Genomic DNA, 24,051 nt, shown 5'->3' with positions numbered 1-24,051 from the left:
GTAGTACTATCACATGAAAAGTTTAAAAGAAAAAAAAAAGCCACTGTGCTTGGATATTACTAGAGATTAACTCCTTTTTGTAGAAATACTCGGCAGTTGTAAGCACATCCTAAAACTGTGAAGTATCATAGCATAGTACAATCTCTGCAGGCTTAAAGAAGAAACTCTGGCAAGTTTACAGGGTTGTAATGGTCTTGGAGTGCTCTCCTGGAATTTGTTTCAGGGGTTAGCAGAAGTCCTATGTGTTTCAAATACTGTCTGTTTTCAGTTAATCCAACTTGTGTTAATATTATTTCCAAAAACTGAAAGGTGAATCAAGCTGTGCTAAGCTTTGTCAGATAATCTGGCGGTGTGACTTAAAGGCTGACAACTACCAACAGCAAATTATTCAATTGGATGTTTCCTTTGATTTTAATAGACAATTATTAATCGTAAAAGATGTGGTAATCTGATCATTAGTTAATTGGTTGCATTTATTTCAATGGGTACAAGTAGGATGGGGAATTTTCTCAAGTCCTGTGTATGAAGTACGTTACAGCAGCATTTTGGAGTGTATTTCCCTTGAATATCTCTGTATGCGTATTAATGTACTGCTTCCCCGCAGTTTAAACAACCCTGTTGGTTTGCTGATTAGTCTTGAATTATGTAGATTAATGTTTCCTTACATGCTCAGTTACGGCTGTTGTTACCCATCATTGCCTTTAGCCTATCTTATCTCTTGCTCTGTATAGCCATAGCAGATTTTGAGGTTAAAAAAAAAATATGCAGGCACGTGATGCTCATATTATGAGAAACTGTTGGAATCCAAGCCCACCTGTTTTACGGAGTGAGTGAATATGACAGCAGCTCAAAACTTCTCCTGCTCTGAAGTACTCTGAAGTATGAGCAGCCAGGACAAAGAGACCAAAGAGCATAGCCGAAGTCTTAGTAGAAGCATGAGGCAGTACAGGGGATGTCCAAATCATAAAGCTCCCATGCTTGTGTCCTTACATTAAGGTGTTCTCCTGCTTCTCTGATGGTCAGATTCTTCCATTAAAGGTGCAGCTGTAGATACGGGACCTATGTGCAGCTGACTAGAGCTCTAGCTCTGCTGACATATGGAATGCCTGGAAATATATGTGTGTATTAACTTTTTATGTTTTGTTTAATGTATCTGCCTTACTAATGGAATAGGCAGTTGTGCTTTCTTATTGTTTTCGAAACTTTTTTTTATGATTGTGAAGTTATTTCCTGAAGCATTGATGGATTCCTTTTATAAATCTGGTCACATCACACTGTTGCTGCCCACTGGAAGGATATGAAGTAGGCAGAGTCCGTTTGCTGCTGTTACTATGTAGATATGTCAGAGAGAGGGAAATGCATGAGACTGAATAGACAGGGAAAAGAGCATTTTTTGAAGGCTATGAATATAAAGCTTAACATGGAAGAGCACTATGCTCACTCAAAACTTTCTTAAATCTCTAGCAAGAGATAGTTGAATGATAAATTGAATTCTGCTGGTATTTTATGCCTTGTATTTGCTAAAGTCTGAATTGCTGCTTCTGAACTTTGAACTTATGATTTGTAAAAATCTGGGGACTTTCAAACCTGGATAGTGACTTTCAAACCTGGATAGTGACTTTCAAACCTGGATAGTGACTTTCAAACCTGGATAGTGACTTTCAAACCTGGATAGTAAATGGTTTCCTTCAATTAAGTTTTTACATATTTGTAATTTTTAACTTTACTTGGCAATTCCCCTATTATTAGGGTGTAATTGTAGTTTTTCGCTATGGTTTATGCTTCCCAGACTTGTTGGAGTACAGGAAACATGGGGGATATAATGATGTAAAAATGACATGAAAATAAATGTAAATAAATGAGGTTTAGTTTAAAATTTGCCTGGGGCACTGGGCAGATAGCCAAAATGAGTTAGGCAATGGGATTCTTAATATGAGTATCAGGGAAAGAAGCTATGGAGGTTAAGACTGTTTTCTGTGTGGCCAGTGGTTATTTGCTTAGACTTTAATAGTGGCTTAGTAGGTTTCATGATCCTTTGAGCTAAAATGGATAGGGACTCTAATCCAGTTATCATCAAACTGACTGAAAAAGTCTTCATTTCTTAACAGGTCTTTCTGAGATATTATGTAACATTATTGCAAATAATCTATCTGTTAATACCCTTTACAAACTAAAACTGTAAATGAAAACGCTAACACAGTTGTGTGTGATCTTTCTGCTGTACTTCAGGTTGCAAAATATGTAATATATGACCCGTTAAAGTTCCCAGCATGGCAACAGCTCTTGAAAGGGGAGTATACTAGTTCAGTCATTATGATTTTTATTGTAGTTCTTATTGCTGGAAAAAAAATACGATTTTTGCAGTACTCAAGAGTATGATGCACAGCTCTCCATATATTGTAAAAAAAACTGCAGGGTTTTTCTCTGCCAGAGTAACAGCAGCTGTATGTAGCGTGAAGGAGGGAGATGGATGCTTAGACCATGTTGCTCTTTCTTCTGTGCCACACTGAGATTCTATTCACCTTGCAATGAATGATCCATCTTTGTTAGATCAGACAGGCCAGCAAGGCTTGTGTCAAAAGGGCCTTTTCAATTTGTTATCCTAGCAGCTGGTTCTCTTCCATTGCCTTTGCTTACTGTACATCTGGAAGAAGACTTCTTGCAGCTGGGAGCCATTTCATGTCTAAACCACATCCCCTGTCCATAGCAGAAATACCCTTTTGACAGCAGATGTCAAGCAAACCCTTAATAGGTTATTAATTAAAAAAAAAAGAATAAAAATTGATCAGTACAAAGTCTGACACTGGATTTGTTTTCCACTTTTACCACCTGTATCTGTAACTTTGCTGTTATGTAGAATTTTTAGTAGAATCTGACACGTTCAGAAGTGCAGGGGGCATTCTTATTTAATAATTTAAATAATATTTAAAGTATTATAAAGACAGTAAATATTGCAATTAAAAAGCAACAGAGGTAGTTTAAAATCAAAATTGAAAAGATGAGTAGTATTGAAGATAAAGTGAAACTCTTCTGTGGCCAGAATTTTACCTTGGTGTCTGCTCCAGTCTTTTAAGTTCTTATTCGGGCAATTAAGTAAAAGCAGGTTGTTTTCAACATTGCTGAAGATCTTAATGTCCGCTGGTGCATTTTACTAGTGCTAGTAAAATGACGTCATTTTTATTTATGTGCTGAACTTGAGGTGTTTGGCTCTTGCTTCGGTATTTTTTGGCCTGCAGGACTGACAATAAGGCTTACCCTTAGGCTGTGAAATACTTACACCACCACTAGAAATAATTAGTCCAATTACCCTTTTTGTGGTAAACTGAAAAATAGTTTCAGGTTAAATATATTTAGTATAACAAAGACTAGCCTTAAGACTTAAAAAAGCATTCATTTTTAAATGTATTCCAAACATGTTTTTTCCATAGAGTGCAGCAATATTAATCTTCCGCACTCATATCTCTGCTAGAAATACAACATTTTCTTCTTGATCATTTAAAAATGTCAGATTCCTAATAAATGTAAGGTTAGAAAGAAAAAGTATTCAAGAAAAAGAATAAAATGCAGTCATTCATCTGTTGAGCAGGTTAATTTTTCGGTAATTTCTCCTGCTCGCCTAATTTCTTGCCTAGACAAACTGAAATTCTCAATGCGGTGTCCTTGAAAGGAATCTTATCCTGGTTGTGTCAGTGCGGGCTCCAGGCACTGTGTGTTTGGTCAACAAGCAACAGTGGGTGGTCAGGCTGTAGCACAGGACAAGGGCCCGCTGTGCACAGGAAAAAATGTTCAAAGGTGTTTAAGGGTGGTAAGGAAGTCTGCTGCCCTTCAGAGAGTCCAGAGGCTATAGATCAGCCTTCCCTCGCTATTGTAGCCTGTGAGAAAAGTCACTCTAAGATACATAATGGATGAAAGAATACAGTAACTGTATTCACCTGGTTGCACATCTGTAGGGTCTTTTTTATTAATCTAATCTTGCTCATATACATGCTGTATATGAACAAGTCTGTGTAATGACTGATGTTTGACTTACCATGGAAAATCGCACTGAAAAACTACTCAGCCTGAGGTTGGTCACTTGTTAACAATTTTCTTTATTACTGCAAAAAGTACCAGCACTATATTATCTCCTGATTGACCAATAGCTTTTGTAAAAACCTTTAGCTGAATGTCACATAAGTGATGCACAGGGCTGGCAGAATTGCGGAGTGACTGAGGCTGGCTTACAGAAGGGAGGTGAGAGATGTGTGACTCCCATGAGAAACCTCTGCCTGTTAGACTGCGAGGGGAAAAAAAAAATGAGCAAAGTTGTGGAGCAATGGATATTGCAGAATAATTTTTACACTCAGTTTGGTAATAGTTTTGAAATGAGAACTTAAAGCTGCTTTTAAAGACTTAAATCATTGACTGGTTTGCAGATCATGGAAAAAAATCTATTTTAGGAAAACTTCACATTGTTTTTTTTTACTGAGGCTGCAACATGCTGCCTGCAGGTAATGCCTGCAGGTAACATCTCAAAAAATGGGGTCAAGGTATGTACATGAGCCATAGGTACTGCAGGCACATAAGTACCCGGTAGCAACTCCACTAGTGATAAAATTAGAGGAAACCTGCAATTAGGGGTCAGCACAGGTGGCTTTTGATTTACAGAAAGTGAAAGCACAAATTAAATAAATGACCTCAAAAAGCATTGCACTTTTTTTTTTCCCCAGATCCTTATTTTGGTGACATCTTACCGCACTAGAACAGAAGAGGTCTGAACAAAACCGTTGAACTATTTATATTTCACACAGTCTCTGAATGTTTTTATTTCATTCTTCGTACGTTTTAAAATATCTGTGCACAAAAAGTTGAAACCCAGTAAAATCCTTTTTAGAAAAAGCCATGTTAAGATCCTTAAAGCTTCTTATTTGATCTTCTCATGATTTTAGAAATGTAAGTGTAATAAGGCTTTAATTATACATCTGGTTTGTCATGACCATTTGGTGGAAGAACAGAATGTAATACATTTATTTTTCCTGTGTTTCCTTGGTTAAATATACAGTTGGCACGGGAGTCACTGACAGATATGCTCCATGTACATGCTGTATTTTGGAAAAAAAACCCCAACCTTCTGTAACTTCAAAGATGCGGTATATTTAAAAAAAAAAAAAAAAAATCTGCCAGGAATGTGTTGCTCATGCTGTTTATACAACATCTTAAAACCTGCGAGGACAGTAAAAAGTTAATTTCTTGAAACTTTAGTTTGTTCCTGTCCTATATTCAGGATCTAAGAATGTAGAAATAGTACACAAATCAAATAATGAATAGGCAGTAAATTGTTATTTGGGTAGTTTATTTTATAAATATTATTGTCTAAAGTCCATACTAATGCTAGTTCATTGTATTACTATGACACTAAATTTAAGCTGCTGGCTCCAGAGTGGAAACGAGTTGGGATGGAGAAAAATTGTTTGTACGTTAACGCTTCACTTTTTTACAAAATGTATGCATTAGTGTGCAGTCTTCAAGCGCTATCTTCTGGTCGGGTGAAAGCAAAATCAGTTTTGCTAATGTAGTCCAGATGTTTATTAGTCCTGAGGGTATATGTGCTGTTGTAGTTCCCTGCTGCTGTGTTATACTTGCTTGTAATGCTAGACAACCAATTAAGAAATTAGTTCATGTTAAACTTTCTTTTCCTGGTATGGCTGCAAACTGATGATGTGGTTTTTCTGGTGGAACAAGAGAGTATTCTTTACATGTTTTCTGTTACTGGTGAATATATAAACCATTTGGGCGGCATGGGGTTAGTGTATCAGCAGCAATACAGAATTTTCAGGTTTTCAGCTACCTCAGGCTAAATGGTTTTAATTGAACTAATTCACGTTAAGATGTTTTGGTAAGTGTGTCTGGTTTTCTTAATTCTGAGGTTTAATGGGTACTGTCATTTTTAGAAACCATCTGTTTACAAGAAATTCCTCATATTAACAAGGTATTTGAAGGGTGAGAGCCTAAATTCTATGTGAAGACATTGAAGGGGGAAGTTTTGGTGTGTCATGGCTTTTTCTAATTGTTTTTTTGAAGATAACATTGCTGCACTTCTGGATTTTTGGTTCTGGTTTGGTTTTTTACATGTTTTAACTAGCAATGCCTGTGACAATTCTGATTTGTCTTTGGCATACATTTTTTTTCACCCAAATAAAATGCAGATATGTAGAATCTCAGAGTCAATTCTTATCCAAGCCCAAGAACTATGCAAGGCACTTAAAATTTCTCAGGGTCTTCTATATAATGTTCTTTTTATTCTGGGTAGAATCTCTGTAAGATATTGAAGCATGGTTTTTTTAATCTGGAGAGGGAGAAATGGTTTTTGTTTTACTTCATTCTGCAGGCTTGCTGGAACACTTTCACAGAAGTTAATGTTATAAATTTGTAATAATAAAGATATGTTTTAGAAGTCATAGGTGTTTAAATCGTAGACGCACAAGATGTGTGACCTTACACAGATCTGTTACATGGGCAGTTGCATAGTATGTGTCCATAATTAACTATTTCCACTTGCAGCATCTGTACCTACTTTAAAAGCTTCTGCTAGCTTTAGGTTTTGTCCTTATTATTCTGTATCTCTAGTTCATTCAGGAGGAAAAGTCTTTCCCCAAATTCATGTTCAAACTCATTGTAGAACTTCTCAATGGTGGTAGTGGATAATATACTTAAGTGACTGTAGCAGAGTCCATATTGCTGAAAACTCATCAATTTTAAAGGTGTCATAAAGACACATTGTTTTTAATAAGTGGTGTAGGATTTAAATAGTCAACAGAATGATAGAACAGGCTAAAGATAGCCCAGATGGGTTCACCAAGTCTGTTAATGCAGTGTCTGTCGTAATTGTGAACTACACAGCAAATGGATCTTTTTACTTAGGTGTTTTATAATGTGAACAGTAATAAGATGAATGGAGGAACTGACAGTTAGCTCAATAATGACAATGCTTCAGTGAGGCCACAGTGAAAGGCCACAGGAAATCTCTTTAAAAGCAGTTAAAGAATTATGGGAGGAAGAACTTCTTTCAAAAGGAACTAAAACTCAATGCTGTCACCTATTGGAAGTTTGTGAAAAGTTTCACAATACTTAATATTGCTCTCTAAGCCACAGCTGTTGAAGTAAAGTGACTAGGCACATCTTTACTGCCATACTGGTCTGACAGCAGCATAAATTCAGAATAAATATTCTCCAAATCCCTTTTACTTTGTGTTACTCTTGAATCTGAGCATTGCAATGTTGCAGCTGGTGCTCTTACTGTGTGGCCTTTCCGTTATTTTAAGTGAATGTAGGTATTGATGGAAAAGATCAAGCAATATAAACTCAACACCAAGATTCTCACTACAAAATTCAGCATGAATTACCAGGAGAGGTTTCATCTCGATATAAGAAAGAAATTTTTTTTATTTTTTTTTTCTCCTGTGAGAACAATCGATCACTGGAGCAACCTCTGCAGGGATGTGGTAGAGTCTTCATTGTTGGAGGTTTTCAAGACTCAAGTGAACAGGGTGCTAGATAATCTCACCTGGGCTCCCTTTTCCACAAAAGGTTGGACCAGATGATCTTTCGAGGTCCCTTCCAACCTGGATTGTTCTGTAATTCTGTGAATTGTAATTAATTGAAGTTTAGCTGTTATGGCTCAGTTGGCCAATGCTGAAATCATTTTTGATGGTTAATTTCAGAAATGTATCTGTATAGTGAAACGCATGAAGCAGCAATTTAGACTTTAAGAGAAATACTGGCAATGTTACAGTACATTAAAAAATCATCATGTTCTACTCATTATGATATGGTTATTTTTCAAAATATACATTAGACTCCAAGTATCCACCTCTACCAGACTAGATCATTGCTTAGGACTTGGTAATAGTGACCTACATATGGACAGGCACCCAAGGAGAAAAAAAAATAATTATTTGGTAACAGTAACTGGTTCACTGGGAAATATTTTGTGTGTTTGTGGATATGTATAAGTGTTGAATGTTTTACAGACATGCAGAAGCATACAATGCCATTAGTTCATCTGCTTCATGATGGATGTATTGCTTCTACCTGAACTCTACCTCCCACAGATGATAAGCAGCAGCACAGGGACTATATACAGCAAGTGACGTGATATATAACAGAACTCTAAAAACGAGCGCCACAACTCTAAGAGCCAATAAATGGCCATTGTGACTAGCAACTACTAAACTAATATAATGAATGCTTGTAACAAATTAGTTTTAACATGCTCTGGTCAGATCTGTCGTTATCTCAACCCTTTGTGCCCCACCCTGTCGTGGTTTAACCCCAGCCAGCAACTAAGCACCACGCAGCCGCTCACTCACGTCCCCCACCACCACCCAGGGGGATGGGGGAAGAGAATCAGAAGTAAAAAGGTAAAACTCATGGGTTGAGATAAGAACAGTTTAATAGGACAGAAAGGAAGAAAATAATAATGATAATAATAACAATAATAAAATAACAATAATAATAAAAGAATTGGAATATACAAAACAAGTGATGCTCACCACTTGTCAACCAATGCCCAGTTAGTTCCCAAGCAGCAATTTCTGCCCCACCCCCCACCTGCCCAGGCCAACTCCCCCCAGTTATATACTGGGCATGACTTCACATGATATGGAATACCCCTTTGGCCAGTTTGGGTCAGCGGTCTGGGCTGTGTCCCCTCCTGAATTCTTGTGCCCCTCCAGCCTTCTTGCTGTCTGGGCATGAGAAGCTGACAAGTCCTTGACTTAGTCTAAATACTACTTGGCAACAACTGAAGACATCAGTGTGTTATCAACATTCTTCTCATACTGAATCCAAGACATAACACTATACCAACTACTAGAAAGAAAATTAACTCTAGCCCAGCCAAAACCAGGACAACAGGTTAAACAGCTAAGAAGTAGTTGAACACTCTGCCCTTAACTGCTTCATCTGGAGGCACAAGAAATTGTTGCTGTTGAATATTTAGACATACACCAGAAAAAAAGTGTGCCATATCACTAATGGCATAAATACGTATTTATCTATGGCTTTTAAGCAACTAATTGTAGCGTGTTACTTAAAGTAAAAACAGAGAAACATACAGACCAAAGAATGGTATTTCCCACATGGTACTTGTGGTTTTGGCTTTTCTACTGGAGTCAATAGTGGTGTTACTGAATAGCGTTTATGTAGATTAACAGACAGTCTAATGAAGCAAGACTATTGTCTTGTATCACTTCAGAATTAAATTAGAATTCCATGTGCAGCATGCAGTTCCATGTCAATTGATTTGCAAATTCATTATAACTTTTTTTTCCTCTCTCCCTAGGCAACTCATTGCTCCACAGCCCCATGTTAGACCTGGACAGTGATGTGCGTTCATCACCAATTGGCCATCTCGGTCAAACTGCTTCATTGAAAAGGGGCAGCAGTTTTCAGTCTGGCCGTGATGATGGTAGGTATCTGTTTTATTTGGAAAAATCAAAGCTGCAGTTCCCTATGTCCAGTGTGTGGTATAGTCAAGAAACCCAAACAGAAACCCACATTCTGTGTGTTTGTTTTGGTTTCTTACCGAATAAAATTCTTTCTTCTCATGCATTACCATTGCTTACTAAAGGGGTCCTCTGTGTTTTTTGCAAGCAAAGAGCATTTCATAACTGAAATCTGCTTCTTAAAATGTAGACAAGGTAATAGGAGTCTTTTTTTCTGTGAAACCAGAATTATTTTTTTTGCATACATAACCATCTACTGCCTACCACCTTTTGCTGCTCTTAAACCTTTTGCATGTGTTTGCTAAGATGACTCTCCTTGCATTTGCTCCTTCTGTGACTTCATATATATGATCCTTGTTCTCTAATTCCGTAAACCCAGAAGGGGAAACAAAAGTGTGTGACTAAGCTTGAGCAATGTGTCCACAACCAGCTGAGCCCTTGTGTGTCATATGTGTCTTCAACACCCTTATCCAAACAACTTCATCTCAGGAGTCTTTCAATGGTGACATCACAGGAGACAGAGAACACGTTTTTCACAGGATAGGTCATTTCGTAGCAAAGTACGTTTTTGCAGAAAGCAGGCTTTTATGAAGAACTTTCTGACTTTGGTCTGCTTTGATGTTGCTCTTCTCCCAATTTTGTGTTCTTCCTTGAAAAAACATCTGTAAGTATCTGATTTTTTTGAGCAAGAGAAGGAATGAAGGGATTCTTTCAAGAACATAGAATGAAGAATAATGAGAATTGTACATTCTTGTGCTGCCACAGTGTATCTTCACATGCAAGACAATTAAATTGCGTCACAGTTTGAGGTTGAATGTTTGGATTTCAAAATATAAATTAGACAGACTCTTCAAAATATATATGTATACCAAGTAATTACATTACTGTATTACTGTTACCCTTGTCCTTTCTCAGCCTGAAGTCTTGCATGAAATTGATTGACAAGTGTTACAGTGCAAAACAGTAAATTGCTGGTTGTTCTTGGATACCATCCACTAATACACATGCCACACAATGTAGCAAGCAACATCCAAAATCCAGTTTATTTTTTCCTTTTTGAATTCTTTTGCATGTATCTCTGCTTAACTAGCTGCATCTATGGAAGGCAATTTCAATTCAATTGGTTATCTTTGCTTTTAGATTCTTAGTTATGGATCCATAACCTTTTACAAACTGGAAGAGATAAGTCTTCAGCAAGCTTTACAGATTCTGTAACCAGCAGTTTAAACCAATATTCAAAGGAAAACTGAGGGATCAGATCATCATAATGCCTTAGTAGCCCAATCCACTGTGAAGACCCTAGAGTTAGAATGAGTTGCCTCTGAGTTGAGTTCATTGACATTTAGGTGTATGTGCCCACTGCATGCTTAGGAACAGTTGAAAGCTCTACCATCCTCGCTCTTCTCTTGAGTGGAGAGCCAAAGCAAGCCAACCGCTTATGATACCTGTGCAGGAGCTGCCATTCCCAATATGCCATGATGTTCTCTGTTTTAAGGCTGCTTGTGCATCCTTTAGGTTTTTAGCAAATTTAAGGAATGGCGTCTCTGAGGTTTTTTGGTGTTTTGATGTCGTTTTTTTCCCCAGTGTGATTGACAATGATTGTCCATGAGATTGTTTGAACTAATTACTTTTGAATTCAAAACTGTATCATTCAAATGACATTCAGCTCTTACTTAAGCATACGTTCATGAGGATATATAAGCAATAGCTCCAGTTTCATCTTTAGGATGTTATAGCACGGATTATAATAGAATAAATAGAATAAAAGAAAATTTCTGCTTTAATATAGATCAGAGCTTTCTCTAGCAAAAAAGTCAAAATATCCTGAATTTATGGCCAGAATGTCCTTTTGACATGATCTGCAGTAGCTTCTTCTAATAAATATCTACTGTCTGCAGACCCTGGACTAAGGCAGTCTCTGAAATAGGCCAGAAGTATGCTTTCTCGAGGGGAAAAGAATTTCCTATGTGAAGTAAATATTGGCAGTGTGTTTACTATTAGGAACAGACATCCCTGGTTTTAACCTTGGGTTGGTGCTGGAGCTTTTGGCAAAGAAGAGATGGTTTCTCAAAGGAGGTGAAATCTTTGATTAGAACTTGGGGTTTGTTGGTTTTACAGAGCTTCTGTTGCTGTAGCAGTGTTGGCACAGCTTTGTGGCATAGTCACAGCCTATGTTAATAAGAGGAGGTTTTTTGCTACTGGGTCTAGACCAGTTCTCTGTCAGTCATAAACCATGCTGGCAAATGGAGTGCTCTGACATCCTGTCTGTGTCCACACTATGAGCTTTGCTGGTTGAACTTTCATGAAGTTTTCATGCCTCCTAAACAGATGCATCTCTATCAGCAGAGTTACACTTCAGTTACGTCAGAGTCTCTCTCCAAATTTTGGGCTTCCGTTGTAATTTTTTTTATTATTTTCAAATACTAATCCAGAGTTCCTAAACTTTTTGGCCACGATGAAAAAGAACATTTTGGGTAGTGCAAGTGTTTATTTGTCCACTAAAGAAATGGACCAGTAATTGACCTGCACCTCGACGAATGTATGCTGCTGAAAGCATGCTGTACTTCAAGGAGATTCAAGACTGGTTACCAACACAATAAAATAGTGAGGCTCTGGTGAAGCATACCCAATGTGCTATTAGGCAGCTATTTTTGCCGAACTGGTGAATTCCTGTTCTGTGTAGGCAATATTTCCTAACAGATTAAAGACAAAAAGTGCAATTTCACCCAACATTTTTCTGCGTTTCCACACTTATGTAGGATAACATCATGTTTTCAATTTTATCATTTATAAAAGACCGGAGTTTATACCAAAAATATCCAAGAAACATGGACCTCTTTAAATGTCATTTGGTTTGTTTTGGTGGGTTTTTTCCCTCAAAAATCTGTGACTTCTTTTTCCCAACATTCTAAAGTAGACTCTAATTCTTGAGTTGAAATGTAAGTCTCTTACCACTGTTAACGTTATCTGTATACCCTATTTTGTTAAAACATCATAATCGAGAAGTTTTAGTGGAGAAGGCAGATGGTTATGGAAAAGTATTTCACAGTTTCCTTCGTTTTCTGTATTAATTGGCACCTTTCTTCTGCCCTTTTTCAGCTTTCTCTTTACCTTCCCCCCCACAACCTCCCTTTGCTCTATTTGATAAGAAACTGAGAAAAGTAATCTGCTGCCAAAATGTAAGCTATTTTCCGGATGAGTTTTAATAGCCAGTGTATCAGGAGTGTAAGTAGGTTCATGAAGTGAGAGATGCCATGGTATTATATGTCATGAAGGTGTTCTTCAAGAATCTCAATATATACTTAGTGATACATTTACAGAGTTTAACAAAAATGTTGGAATCTCCCCTCTTTTTCAGATAAAACATTTTCCCAAAGAAATGGAAATGAAGATGAGAGGTTGCAACTTGCCCCAGGCCACAGCGGAAATTTTTTTTAAGCTTTAAATAAAGCAGATCTTCCAATTCCCACTGTTTGCCTTAATCACTAGCATATCCTAGCAGCCCTGTTTCTTCAACGTCACCGCCTCATCATTTGAAACTTCTAATGTCTTGATTGCTTTCATGTTACCTTACCTTTTAGAGTCGTTTGAAGACAGAAGGCCATCTGAATGGATTGTTGGGTAGATTGCATTAGGTACCCCTACAAAGGGACCTTTTCTTTATATACTGTCATAGTGCTGGCACCTTGTAAGCATATGAGAAAAGAAGACCTTGTATGTGTACCAGTTGTGTACATATATACGGACCAAGCTTTAAATTTTTTCATTCCTACCTGAAAGGTTTTATTTATACACTGTATCGTCACTTGTGTAATAAAAAGCAGCAGCAAGCTAGTGGTACATTTTTTATTATTAATTCAAAGGGTTTTTTTAATTTTTCTTTTTCTGTCCCCTCTCCCCTTATAGCTTGGCGATACAAAGCTCCTCAGCAAGTTGTATTTGTTGAAAAGTTGACAAAACTTGTTGTAAGTCAGCTGCCCAACTTCTGGAAGCTCTGGATTTCTTATGTGAATGGAAGTTTATTCAGTGAGGTATGGATTGTTCTATATAAAAGACTTCTAAGTTACAAAGGTCCATAATCATTATCTTTGAAATATTATATTTCACTGGAAGAAGTGATGACTTATTTTAATCAGAGAGGTTTATAAAACAATATGTAGACTCTTATGCTTCTGAGAGATGCTACCTTGACTATAAGGTGTTTTGCAATACTAACCTGTAGAAGTGAGATTTTTCTTTTTCTTTTTAAAAGAATAAAAGCATACAGTGGAATTACTTAGAATTCTGCCAGTGGTGTGTCTGTGTGCGTTCCAGATGCTGGAGTCAGTATCTGTGTAGTTTCACCTGTTACTCATAGTGGGCCAGCTGCCCTTCACTGGTGATCTGAAGAAATAGCAAATTGCATGAAGGATAGAGATGTGTAAAAGACGAAGTCATACAGAAAAAAATTGTTTCCTTTCTTTGGAACAAGAGTACTCATTTCACGAGCTTTAAGTATTTGGAAGTCAGGATAGGTTGAAGATCAGAGTTGCAAAATGACCAAGGCCCAGAGCAGTATACACAGACAGTATACACAGGGAGTCTAGTCTGGAAGTGCAGTCGGCTGCCATCACCTGTGCTTCTAGTCCTTCTTGCTCAGATGATATGGTTTTTACAAATTACGTAAATATAATCTTGATACTCCAAGAAACAGAAAAAAAAAAGTAATGATTCATGATGTGCTGGTTTTATAGGCACACTATTAACAGATTTTGAAAGGATAATTCTCACAATTAATTTCGTAGGAGTAGTATACAGCTCACCATCATAATCATTACCAGATAAATACAGTAGCTTTGGGGTTTGTGTTATTGCTAAAATTTGGTCACAGAATGACATTGTGTTTTACAGAGAGTTCAGTTCTGATTCTCAAGCCATGTTGTTTCTTCTCCAGAAGAACTGTAGTGATGGCATATTCCCAAGGAGCAAATCTGAGAAAGACAAACACATGATTGAAGTGTAGTGAAAGGCAGCACTCTGTTCCATCAACAGATGATAAGGCACTCGTTCACACCTCATCTGCATAGCTATCACTGGGAAGTCCTGCTGACTGCAATTTGGACTCGCTCATTCTGGGTCCTAAAAAACCCTCTGGTCTGTAAAGAGATATAGAGATAGTTGGGATGATGCAGAGCAGGTGGAAAATAAGCAAGCTTTTGGACATGCATATTATTCAGATCAGCTATTATATCAAACGTAAAAGTTTGTGCATCTAAAACTTCTCTGTTTAACTGTTGCTATATCACTTCATTTATTGAGGTTGCTTTTATCCTGCCATGCTTACAGTGTCCTGCTGTGCTTAAATACTGAGGTCCTCACAGCTACAGTACTGCACTACAAAATTATCCCTAAAGCAGAACTGCAGCCATAGATTTCTACTATTCTTTGCAGTTTTGTAGAAAATAAAACAATAACCTTGGGAAAAGGGAATTTGGAAGCTTATTTTGTCACTTTCCTGTTCTCTGACTAAAGAACTAATTTCTCAAGCAGTCATCCTATTTATTGCCACTGTCTGTAAATCAATATAATGTTTTCATATGATGATGCTAATGGGTACTATAGCCCTTTGTATGTTGAACACAATATGCAGAGCATTATAGCATCATATTCGTGATCCTCATTTTACATGATAAAAATCAAAAGAAAGGTGACATTTACTCATAACATTCAGTGGAGGAAGTAGAATCAAGAATAAACCTTAGTACTGTTGACTCTCACAAAAATAATGAATTTCGTAAGGGAAATTACAACCTTTGTATTTGACAACAGTACCATTGGAAATTAGACTTTACAAATTCACTTGTTAAGTTATTGTGATTTTTTTTTCTCTTGAGTACAATGAAAAAGAAAGCAATTTCTAGAGAAACAGACTTGAACTGTAAACAAGGTTGAGAAATTCTGCTCATGAAAATGACTGCAAGTGGAAAATGCAGTGATCTTATGTCATGTCTGAACAAAACATTATTTCCATGTATTAAAAAAAAAAAAAAAAAAAGGTGGTGATGGTAGTTTCCCTGTTAGTCTTTAAGGTACATCTGCTCTTCTTCTGTAGGGCCAGATTCTGAGCTTGTGGGAAATTAATCCCCATATATTTGATTTCTTCTGCTCCTTTGGTCCTTATAGAAGCCTCTCAAGTTCTTGGGGAGAGAGGAGGGATGATGCCCTCAGTTCCTTTTGTGTGTTCTGCATGCCATAATCAACTGTGAATGAGTGGGAGGAGCAGGTGGCATAAACTAGAGGGCTTCTTCTAGAGCATGTAGGAATATCTGTCACCACATCACATTCAAGACTTGAGGTTTATATGTTTTTCTGTCAGAAACCATACAGATTTTAATTGTCTATGAAGAAATTTCTTTTACCATGTTGCTTGCTATTTATTGTCATTCAGGAAGCAAGGTGATTGCTACAGTTTTTTAAGAGAACTCCTGTGAAAATGGTAGAGGGTCATTTCGGTTAGCTTGTTCACATCTTCAAGACATTTTAAAAATTTGGAAATAAAATCCCCACATATGAATTTCAAACTGTATTTTTTCTTGTTCAGTTTGTAGGTGTTTGGGAGTTTTGGGGTGGTGTTCTTTTTAGTTCTGAAAGGTTAGTGATATGCTTTAAAATATTGTCAGTTGAAGATTTACGTGGTATTTTCAACAGTTTAAAAAGTTGAGTTCTTTGAATCACTCTAGGTGAAGTCACATATGTGAGTAGTAACCGTTGGTCTTACCACAAGATAGTTTTGGTCTGTCTGTGCAGGAAAGGTTTAAGATTGGTCTTCAGCAAAACCACTAAGAAAAAAAAATATCAAAAGATCTGTGAATTTTTTTGTTGTTCTTTAATCCAGCTGTAAAACAGTGTGAATTTTAAGCTACCTGAATTTTAAAGGAATAGAGCTTATTTTCTTTTTAAGGCATTAGAAGAGAGAAGTGGGTATTACATGCAGCGGTAACTCGAGTGTTCTCCTTGTCTGAAACTGTGTAATTCAGAGCTTTAAAGTACAACAGTTTCATAGCTATGTATTTTCCAAAACTGTTAAGCACTTTTATTTTTCTCTAGTTTTTGCTCACTTCAAAGGATTTATTTTACATTAGAAGTCTGAAATGCTTTAGCTAAAGAGGGAATTTGAAAAAGACAGCATTTCAAATTAATGGCTTGAAAATAAACTGATTCTCTTTGAGAACACTCTTGTCATGTTATTGCACTTCCTGTCCAGTAGATGTTGCTGTACATACATAAAATAGGAGATTTTCTAACTATAAAATTCTACATCTGCACTTAACCCAGTATTTGAAATAACTTTTACTTAATATACTCTACCATGTTCTGAGTAGACTCCACAGAAGGCTAGAACTACAAACAGGAAGACTATTAGTCAAACCATGTTTTTCTTCAACTGTAACTGTCTCATGCAAAGTGTACTCACGTTCCTCTGTTTTCAAAGAAGCGAACTGTCCATGAAGATGCTGATTATTTTGCAGAGTCTCTTTTACAGTTAGTTTAATTAAACAGCATTGTCAACAAAATGCTGTTCCTAAAAACAAACAGAAAACCCTCAGCCCTCCCCCTCACATGTTACAATTCCAAATTGCCCTCATTCCAAGAAGTGTCTCCCACTTCACATTGACGTCCTTCTCTGCGCAGCTTCCATGCTGAGAAAATAGTTTCTTCATATAGACTTGATGCATAATTGGACTATATATGTTTTAGCTCTCACTAACATTGCAGTGAGAAAACTTTGACCTCATGAAGTTTGTATTGCTTGAGCTACTCTTATGCTTGTCTCTGTCTTAAATGCACATTGTTCCTCAGAATTAAACATTAGCACACTGACCTACAGTAAGTAGAGTTTATTGATAGAGATAGATAGCCTTTGCTTTCTGAGATGTCATGAGTTAGTTTTTATAATTGCATCATAAACTCATTGGTTTTCACTTCTTCACTTTGAAACCCCCCCTTTTCAGAATTATTTTAACAGTGGTTATGAGATACTTACACTTTTCAATTTTCTCATTTTCACAAGACTGCTGAAAAATCTGGCCAAATGGAAAGATCAAAGAAAAACGCTAGGCAAAGACAAAATGATTTCAAGGTAAGTTATGGGGGGAAAACCTTGCTTTCTTTCAGTTGTCCTTCACAGCAAGATACTTTAGTGTCACCACCTCGAAAATCAGATGTCTTAAATCATCTGTGTGCCCTTACACCTCCTTCTGTACTCTACCATGTGGAGCTATCTGTAAATCATACATTCCAAGATGTTGTATATAGCAAGTACATGGCTGCTTAAGCACATTGATAGAGCTTTTTGCTTGATTTTTCCTTCCCTTCTTCCGATGCAGAAAATGATTCAGGAAGTGATGCACTCTCTGGTAAAACTTATCCGTGGAGCTTTGCTTCCATTCAGCCTCAGAGAAGGAGAATCAAGACAGTATGGTGGCTGGGAGATGAAATCTGAACTTTCTGGCCAGTGGCTAACACATGTTATCCAGACTGTAAGGTAAATGGATCCATGGAGCTACAAAATGATGCTATTCCTAGAATATGTGTGCTTTAAGACAAATTGTTTTGTTTATTGCGTTAAATACCCTGAGTACTGAGAATGTTAACATTTTCAAAAATAGGATTACAAAAAAATTATTTATGGCAGACTTAAGATTCTATGCAGAAGTGTAATTAATAATGTCTCATGATATAGCCTTATTATGTAATGATATATTCATTTTTTTCCATAGCATCTTATGAAAAAGTTTGAATAAAATATTTGCTTGGCACAGCAGAGACACTCCATGAATGAAACAGGATTTGATTCTTTAGGGTAGAAAGCGGTTATCTGCTGCATTTGCTACACATCTTCCCATCTCTGCCAAACTGAGTGAAAATAGCATGCTTCTCACTATAGTATATTTATTACATCATAATTTTCTTTTACAGTTGTTTCATGGAAGGTGATACTCCTGCTTATAGTGTCATTCTGCTTATGTTTGTTTAGGAACTTAGTAACGTGCACGTCATTAATTACAAAATGTCTCAATATACAGAATTCGCTTCCATTTGTCTGTGGAGGATATAAGAATTGTCATTATCTTTTGGAAACTTGAGTAATACCTGGATATAATACTGTACATTTTATCTGCAGTTTTCAAAGTAGGTACCAAGCAAAGCACAGAGGAAGAAAAGGAAGGGGTATAATCACATATAGATGTTCTTGGGGATGGAGCTAGCAGTGATACATGCCTGTTGTCAAGTCCGCTTAACGCTTTTCCAAAGTCTGTTGTCAGTTAAATTATCTGTACTTTAACCATTTAGGAAAAAAAAAAGTTGCCCTCTTATGAAAAGCAATCCAATTTCACTCAAATTATGAAATTCTAGAATTTCACACTGGCATATCTGTAATATTGGCTTGGAAATTTAACCAGCAGACTCTCTAAAGGTTGGTTGTGCTTCAGAGTCCTGCCATCTGAGGTATGATCCAGGCTGAGGTTACAGGATATATGATGGCTCTGTTTTTTACAGAATCTCCTCTTGCTTTCTGGATACTGCTCTGGTAATGAACAACTGAACTAGGGAAATTCTCTCTCCCTCCCACTCTTTTCCCCACCTGATGTTGTTACTGATGCCTGTGCTGGCACTTTAGTAAAGTGAGCTTTAATGCAAAGCAGTCAAAAGTAGAGAAGAAAAGGGGCAATCTGGAGAAGAGGAACTGTGAACATACCATGGTGGGGTACCGAGTGGTGATGACCAGGTCAGAAGTCTTTGGAAGTGCTGCAAGTACTTTTCTTTTCAAGCCCACACACTTTGACAATCTAATAAATTCTTGTGACTCACACCAATGATGAAGGTGGACTCCTCTCATGAAGAGTTTACGCATTGCTTAAAAACCTTACTTGTTGCAAAGTTATGCAATAGCTTGTCTTATTTTTATAGTTTCTAACATAGTCATTATGAAGCACACGATAAAATTTTACTCTTTTTGGTCATCTCACAAATGATTTGCTGTTTTCTGCTTGTATTTAAGAATGCTAAAACTTACAAAATTAGGTAACAAGGAGTTGTCGTTACATCTGTGTGATCTTAATTTTTCTGGTTGTTTCTGTGTATCACACAGCTTAAAGTAGGGTGGTTGCACTTGTACCCCATTCTGTCATTGCCCAGTATGAATAGGTTTCAGAGGATAAATTAGAGCTGTGCAATAAAGTGAAGCCGTTGCTGGCAAGACTTTTGCCTTATTGTAAGGTTAGAAAGGTATGTATATGTTAGGGTGAGTTATATGAGGAAAAAGATGGTCTTAGGGATGTGACAGCTGTGTGCTCCCTTAGAAATGGAATCAACTTTAAGTACGGGACTTCTGTGCAGTCTAAAGTCATTTAAACTTCTCACAGATGGGTATTTACATGCTGTGTTTCCTGGACAGCTGAGACAGTACAGATTTATGTGATATAAATCAGTCATCGTGCTGAGCAGATAGTAGTCAGGTGGGGTTTTGATGTTTTATGCCCAACACCAGGGGTAAGGAACTGGAGCCTACAGGTGGATGATTGGAAGTGTTCCACTTATTACTCAAACTTGTTTGCTTGTGCCTTCCTACTCCTGTTCTTTGGCATTTTCTGGTGCCTGTGCTTTGCTCAGTATTAGCAGTAGAGCAAACAGCAATGACTACATTTGAATTGTCCTTGCTTAAATATCCAAGAGTTGGATAAAAGCAGTGAACCTCTCTTTGTGCCCCTAACTAAAGTCTGAGCACAACTGCAGCCTTTTAGTTAAAAGCTGAAGATGCTATTCCTTGCAAGCAGCTGCTGTGTTGTTATTTCTAAAGAAAAAAATGGAAATGAATGTTTCTATCCTCAGCTATAGTAGCTGGTGTTTTGTGCCCAGATTTGGGAGCAAAACAGTGAATGAATTTACTCTTCACTCCGCAGGTGATGCAGTAGCTGTGTTTTGGCTTCTTAAATGAATATATTCTTGGCAATCTGATGCACAGCCACATCACCATTTATGGCAGCTTGATGGCTGTTACTGTTGTAATGTGGGTAAACAATATCTCAAACTCTTTTGTGGACCTAGGATTTGATCTAGGCATTCACATAAAAACAGCAGAAAAGCTACTTCTGCTCCAAAAAGGTTAGTGTTGGATTGTAAGACAAGAGATGGATGCAGAAGGGCAGGTGGGGAAGTACAAAAGGACAGTGGGAAAAGTTGGCATGTTGCTGTGATGACACTATTGTAATGTTACAGAAAAATAAATCTGTATTTGCAAGCTTATGAATTAAGCAAATAATTAATCTTCTCTGAGTGGGATAATCAGTTTTCAAAGATACACTGTGGATGGAGCTACTGTATTCACATACACAGAAAACATCTAAAAAATTAAATGAAGTTGTATCAGCTTAAAAAACCCTGCAGATTTACACTTCAGTCTAACTTTATTTGCTTTCCAGGCTTAGTTCTGAGTCTCTTACTGCACTCGAGATACCTAATGATATGCTTCAGATCATCCAGGATCTTATTTTGGACCTTCGTGTACGTTGCATTATAGTGACCTTACAACACACAGCTGAAGGTAATAGAAGGCTGCAGGTCTCTCTGCTTACTGTCATGATTTTTGCCTCTGATTAGGCCAAATCATGTTCTGGAAGATAACCATGTTTGTTACAGATACGTAGTGGCAGTGGACTCCTCTGAGTTGTGTAATATCTCATAACAGTTACTCAAGTATTTTACTTCTCTGACAGAAATGTGTGTTATGAGTCTTTTCTTCCCTTAGTCTAATGAATACAGTTGTTTAATCTGTTTCCTTTGGGTTAAGACAGTTTTACAATGCAGGTGATTTATCTCATAATGCAGCTTTCCCATATTGGAATGATCTTTTTTTTTCTTTTTTGGGTTCTTCTGTAAAGTGAGGAATTAAATAAGCAATGTCCCACCCCCAAGAAAAAAAAAATCCACAGTCTTTTATGAAGTATTTTAGTTGTGTGTTTTCCAAGGCCTTTTACTAACATTATAATCCCCAGGCTTCCTGCTGTATACACAGCTTTTGTCATAAATGTCTGGATTGTCAAGGCCAGTAACATGTTCTCCAAATCTAATGTGACTCTATGTGCATCAATGACCATTCATCTTACCGTCTTGTATCAACTCTGAAACTTAAATGTGAATGAAGTAAATGTTCTAGAAATAAATGTCTCAAAATCAGAGCAGATTGATCTACTAATTCACTTAGCAGGGTTTTTTTCCAAAAGACTAATTTCCCTCAACGTTTTTAAAAAAGGGGGGGGGGGCTTTTTTAATCTTACAATCTAATCAGGTTTTAATCTTTAACATATGATTCATCATTATTTTGTAGGCTGACATGAAGCTAAGTGTTTTACTCAAGCCCTAAGTGTGCTAAGCACAAGTGCCTATATTAAGCACATCTTTAAAGTTTTGGTGACAACAAATCATAAGGCCTCTGTAGTTTGTTTGATACAATGTTGAATTGTATTCTTGGTTCTTAATTCTTTTATTAAATCAAATTTTAGCATTAACATTATTTTTCTGCATTAATGTCAAGCTAGTTCACCATACAAGTACACAGGTTGTCTTGTCTCTTTAAAACTCTATACAGAAAGTATTACCACTATTTCAGATTTCACTTAAAGTATGAGGATGTCTCTTTTGCTTTTCTTCACTTAGCACAATTGAGATCAATTATATTTTTTTTAATGGTAGGTGAAAAAGATTTTGGGTTTTGGTGGGGGTTTTTTTTATTGTGACATGAGGATGACATGTGACATGAGACATATTGGACTGACTGCCCTCTGTCTAGGAATTATGAGTGATTCCTCCAATGTCCTGGCAGTCTCAAAGGAAGTATCTATCTCCAGACTATTTTGCTGACAATGCTTAGCTTATCAAATCTCTGAGCTATCCACCTAGTTTCTCCAGTGCAGTCCAGAGAGCTCCAATACATGATTAATGATGAAGCTCTCGGCCAAAAAGTCTGCCGTTTTACTAGTTTTGCCTATTTGTTGCGTCATAATGATAGCCTATTTCTTTGTTCAGATCCAGCGTTTCTCCTTCTTATGTCCTGATTGCTGGCTATATATGTTCTGTGGAGGAAAAACTCTTGTGGTAGTTTGTACCTTAGATTTTTATGAAAGCAGATTCACCAGTCTATGTGTGAATGATACTCTATTTGGTCTGAACATCTTTATTCATACTTTTCTTTCTTGAATCAAAAGAGATCAGATCCCTGAAGATGCCAGTATGTTATGTTGGCTGGATAATGTATATCAATTTGATCTAGCCAATAACAGCAGCCTTCCTTGACTGCTGCTTCCATCCCTTATCAGTGAAGCAGTCCTATATATTGGCTGTAGCATCAAACACGAGAAGAGAAAAGATGCCCGCCTGTATGATGATTCTCATTCCATGTGTGCCTTATCTATGGGACCCTTTTTTTTTTTGTTCTTTATCAGCTAAAGCTAAATTGCATATGTTGAATGTGTTTAGATAGGTTTTTTTGGACAGGATCAGGTTAGTTGGGCCCTTGGAAAAACTGTTACTTTTAGGGAACCAGTGAAAGAATGGTTAATGGTTGTTCTCATGGAGCTATGTAAATGGATGTCAGGTGCAGTTATTTATGTCTTTAATATATAAGTCAAAAAGGCTTGTCCTGGACTTGAATCTCACCTCTATAATCTGAAATATGAGCTGCATAGACTGCTAATATAAAGTTCAGTCTCATCTCTTGCTGCATGTGTTAAGTTGTTAAAGGCATTCAGATCAGTTAGAATTTTTAACAGGGTTCTCTACCATTAGCTATTTAAATAGGACAAATCTGCCCACACACAGGGTTTTCTTGTTGTCTTATGATAAACACCATATACTCATGCTGACCCTGAGAAGCAGTCTGTGTTCTTTCCCTCTCATATGTGATCACTGGTCATAAAGGTCATGAAAGTCAAATTATGTGAATGCCAGACTAGAGAGGGGGTTTACATGAATGTATTTGACTGGAATTTGGTGAGCAGAAATACGAGAAAGACATTTGTTTCTTTTGTATTTGTATTAGATCAGAACAGAATACAAAAGTAAGCAGCCACAAAAACATGTAAAGCCTGACCAGTGCAATCTAAAGCCTTGCAAGAATATCGGTTGAATTAAGAGGTTTACTAAATAGGGACATGAACAGAGTAACTATTCATAATACTTTTTATCCTTCACTAAGCCTATACTTCCATGAGATGTAGAATTGCAGGGTATGACATCATAACCAAGCTTCCTAATTTAGCTAATTAAAGCACTAAGATAGTGAAGGTATGTTTCAGCATGCATTAGTTATCCTCTTTTCTTGGATTTTGGGGAGAGGTGGTAATTCACTGAATTTTTTGCCCATTTGAAAGGGAGTTTCCTGATGTACGGACAGCTCTGATGAGCAATTTCCAAGTGCATGGAAAAACTGGATGCCAAAGCCCCCAAGAACTGCATGCAGTTCATCTTTGTTTTGTTTATAAGTCAATTAAGCCCCCCCCCCCCCCCCCCCCAGCCAACCGCCACACGG

General features: G+C 37.1%; 1 protein-coding gene across 1 annotated transcript in view; it reads left to right on the top strand.

The window, feature by feature from the left end:
• Positions 1-24,051, top strand: part of EXOC2 (exocyst complex component 2) — a 135,240-nt gene that overhangs the window by 62,290 nt on the left and 48,899 nt on the right. Inside the window, exons 12-16 of the mRNA XM_010573290.1 lie at positions 9,323-9,448; positions 13,392-13,516; positions 17,536-17,604; positions 17,852-18,009; positions 20,948-21,069. Coding sequence (XP_010571592.1) covers positions 9,323-9,448; positions 13,392-13,516; positions 17,536-17,604; positions 17,852-18,009; positions 20,948-21,069 — 600 coding nt within the window. The remainder of the gene's footprint in view (positions 1-9,322; positions 9,449-13,391; positions 13,517-17,535; positions 17,605-17,851; positions 18,010-20,947; positions 21,070-24,051) is intronic.

The sequence above is a fragment of the Haliaeetus leucocephalus genome, unplaced genomic scaffold (genome assembly GCF_000737465.1).
Source record: "Haliaeetus leucocephalus isolate CR32 unplaced genomic scaffold, Haliaeetus_leucocephalus-4.0 Scaffold373, whole genome shotgun sequence".
In the NCBI taxonomy this organism is placed as follows: domain Eukaryota; kingdom Metazoa; phylum Chordata; class Aves; order Accipitriformes; family Accipitridae; genus Haliaeetus; species Haliaeetus leucocephalus.
The sequence above is the reverse complement of the archived record's forward strand: the minus strand, read 5'-3'. Positions and strand labels throughout refer to the sequence as shown.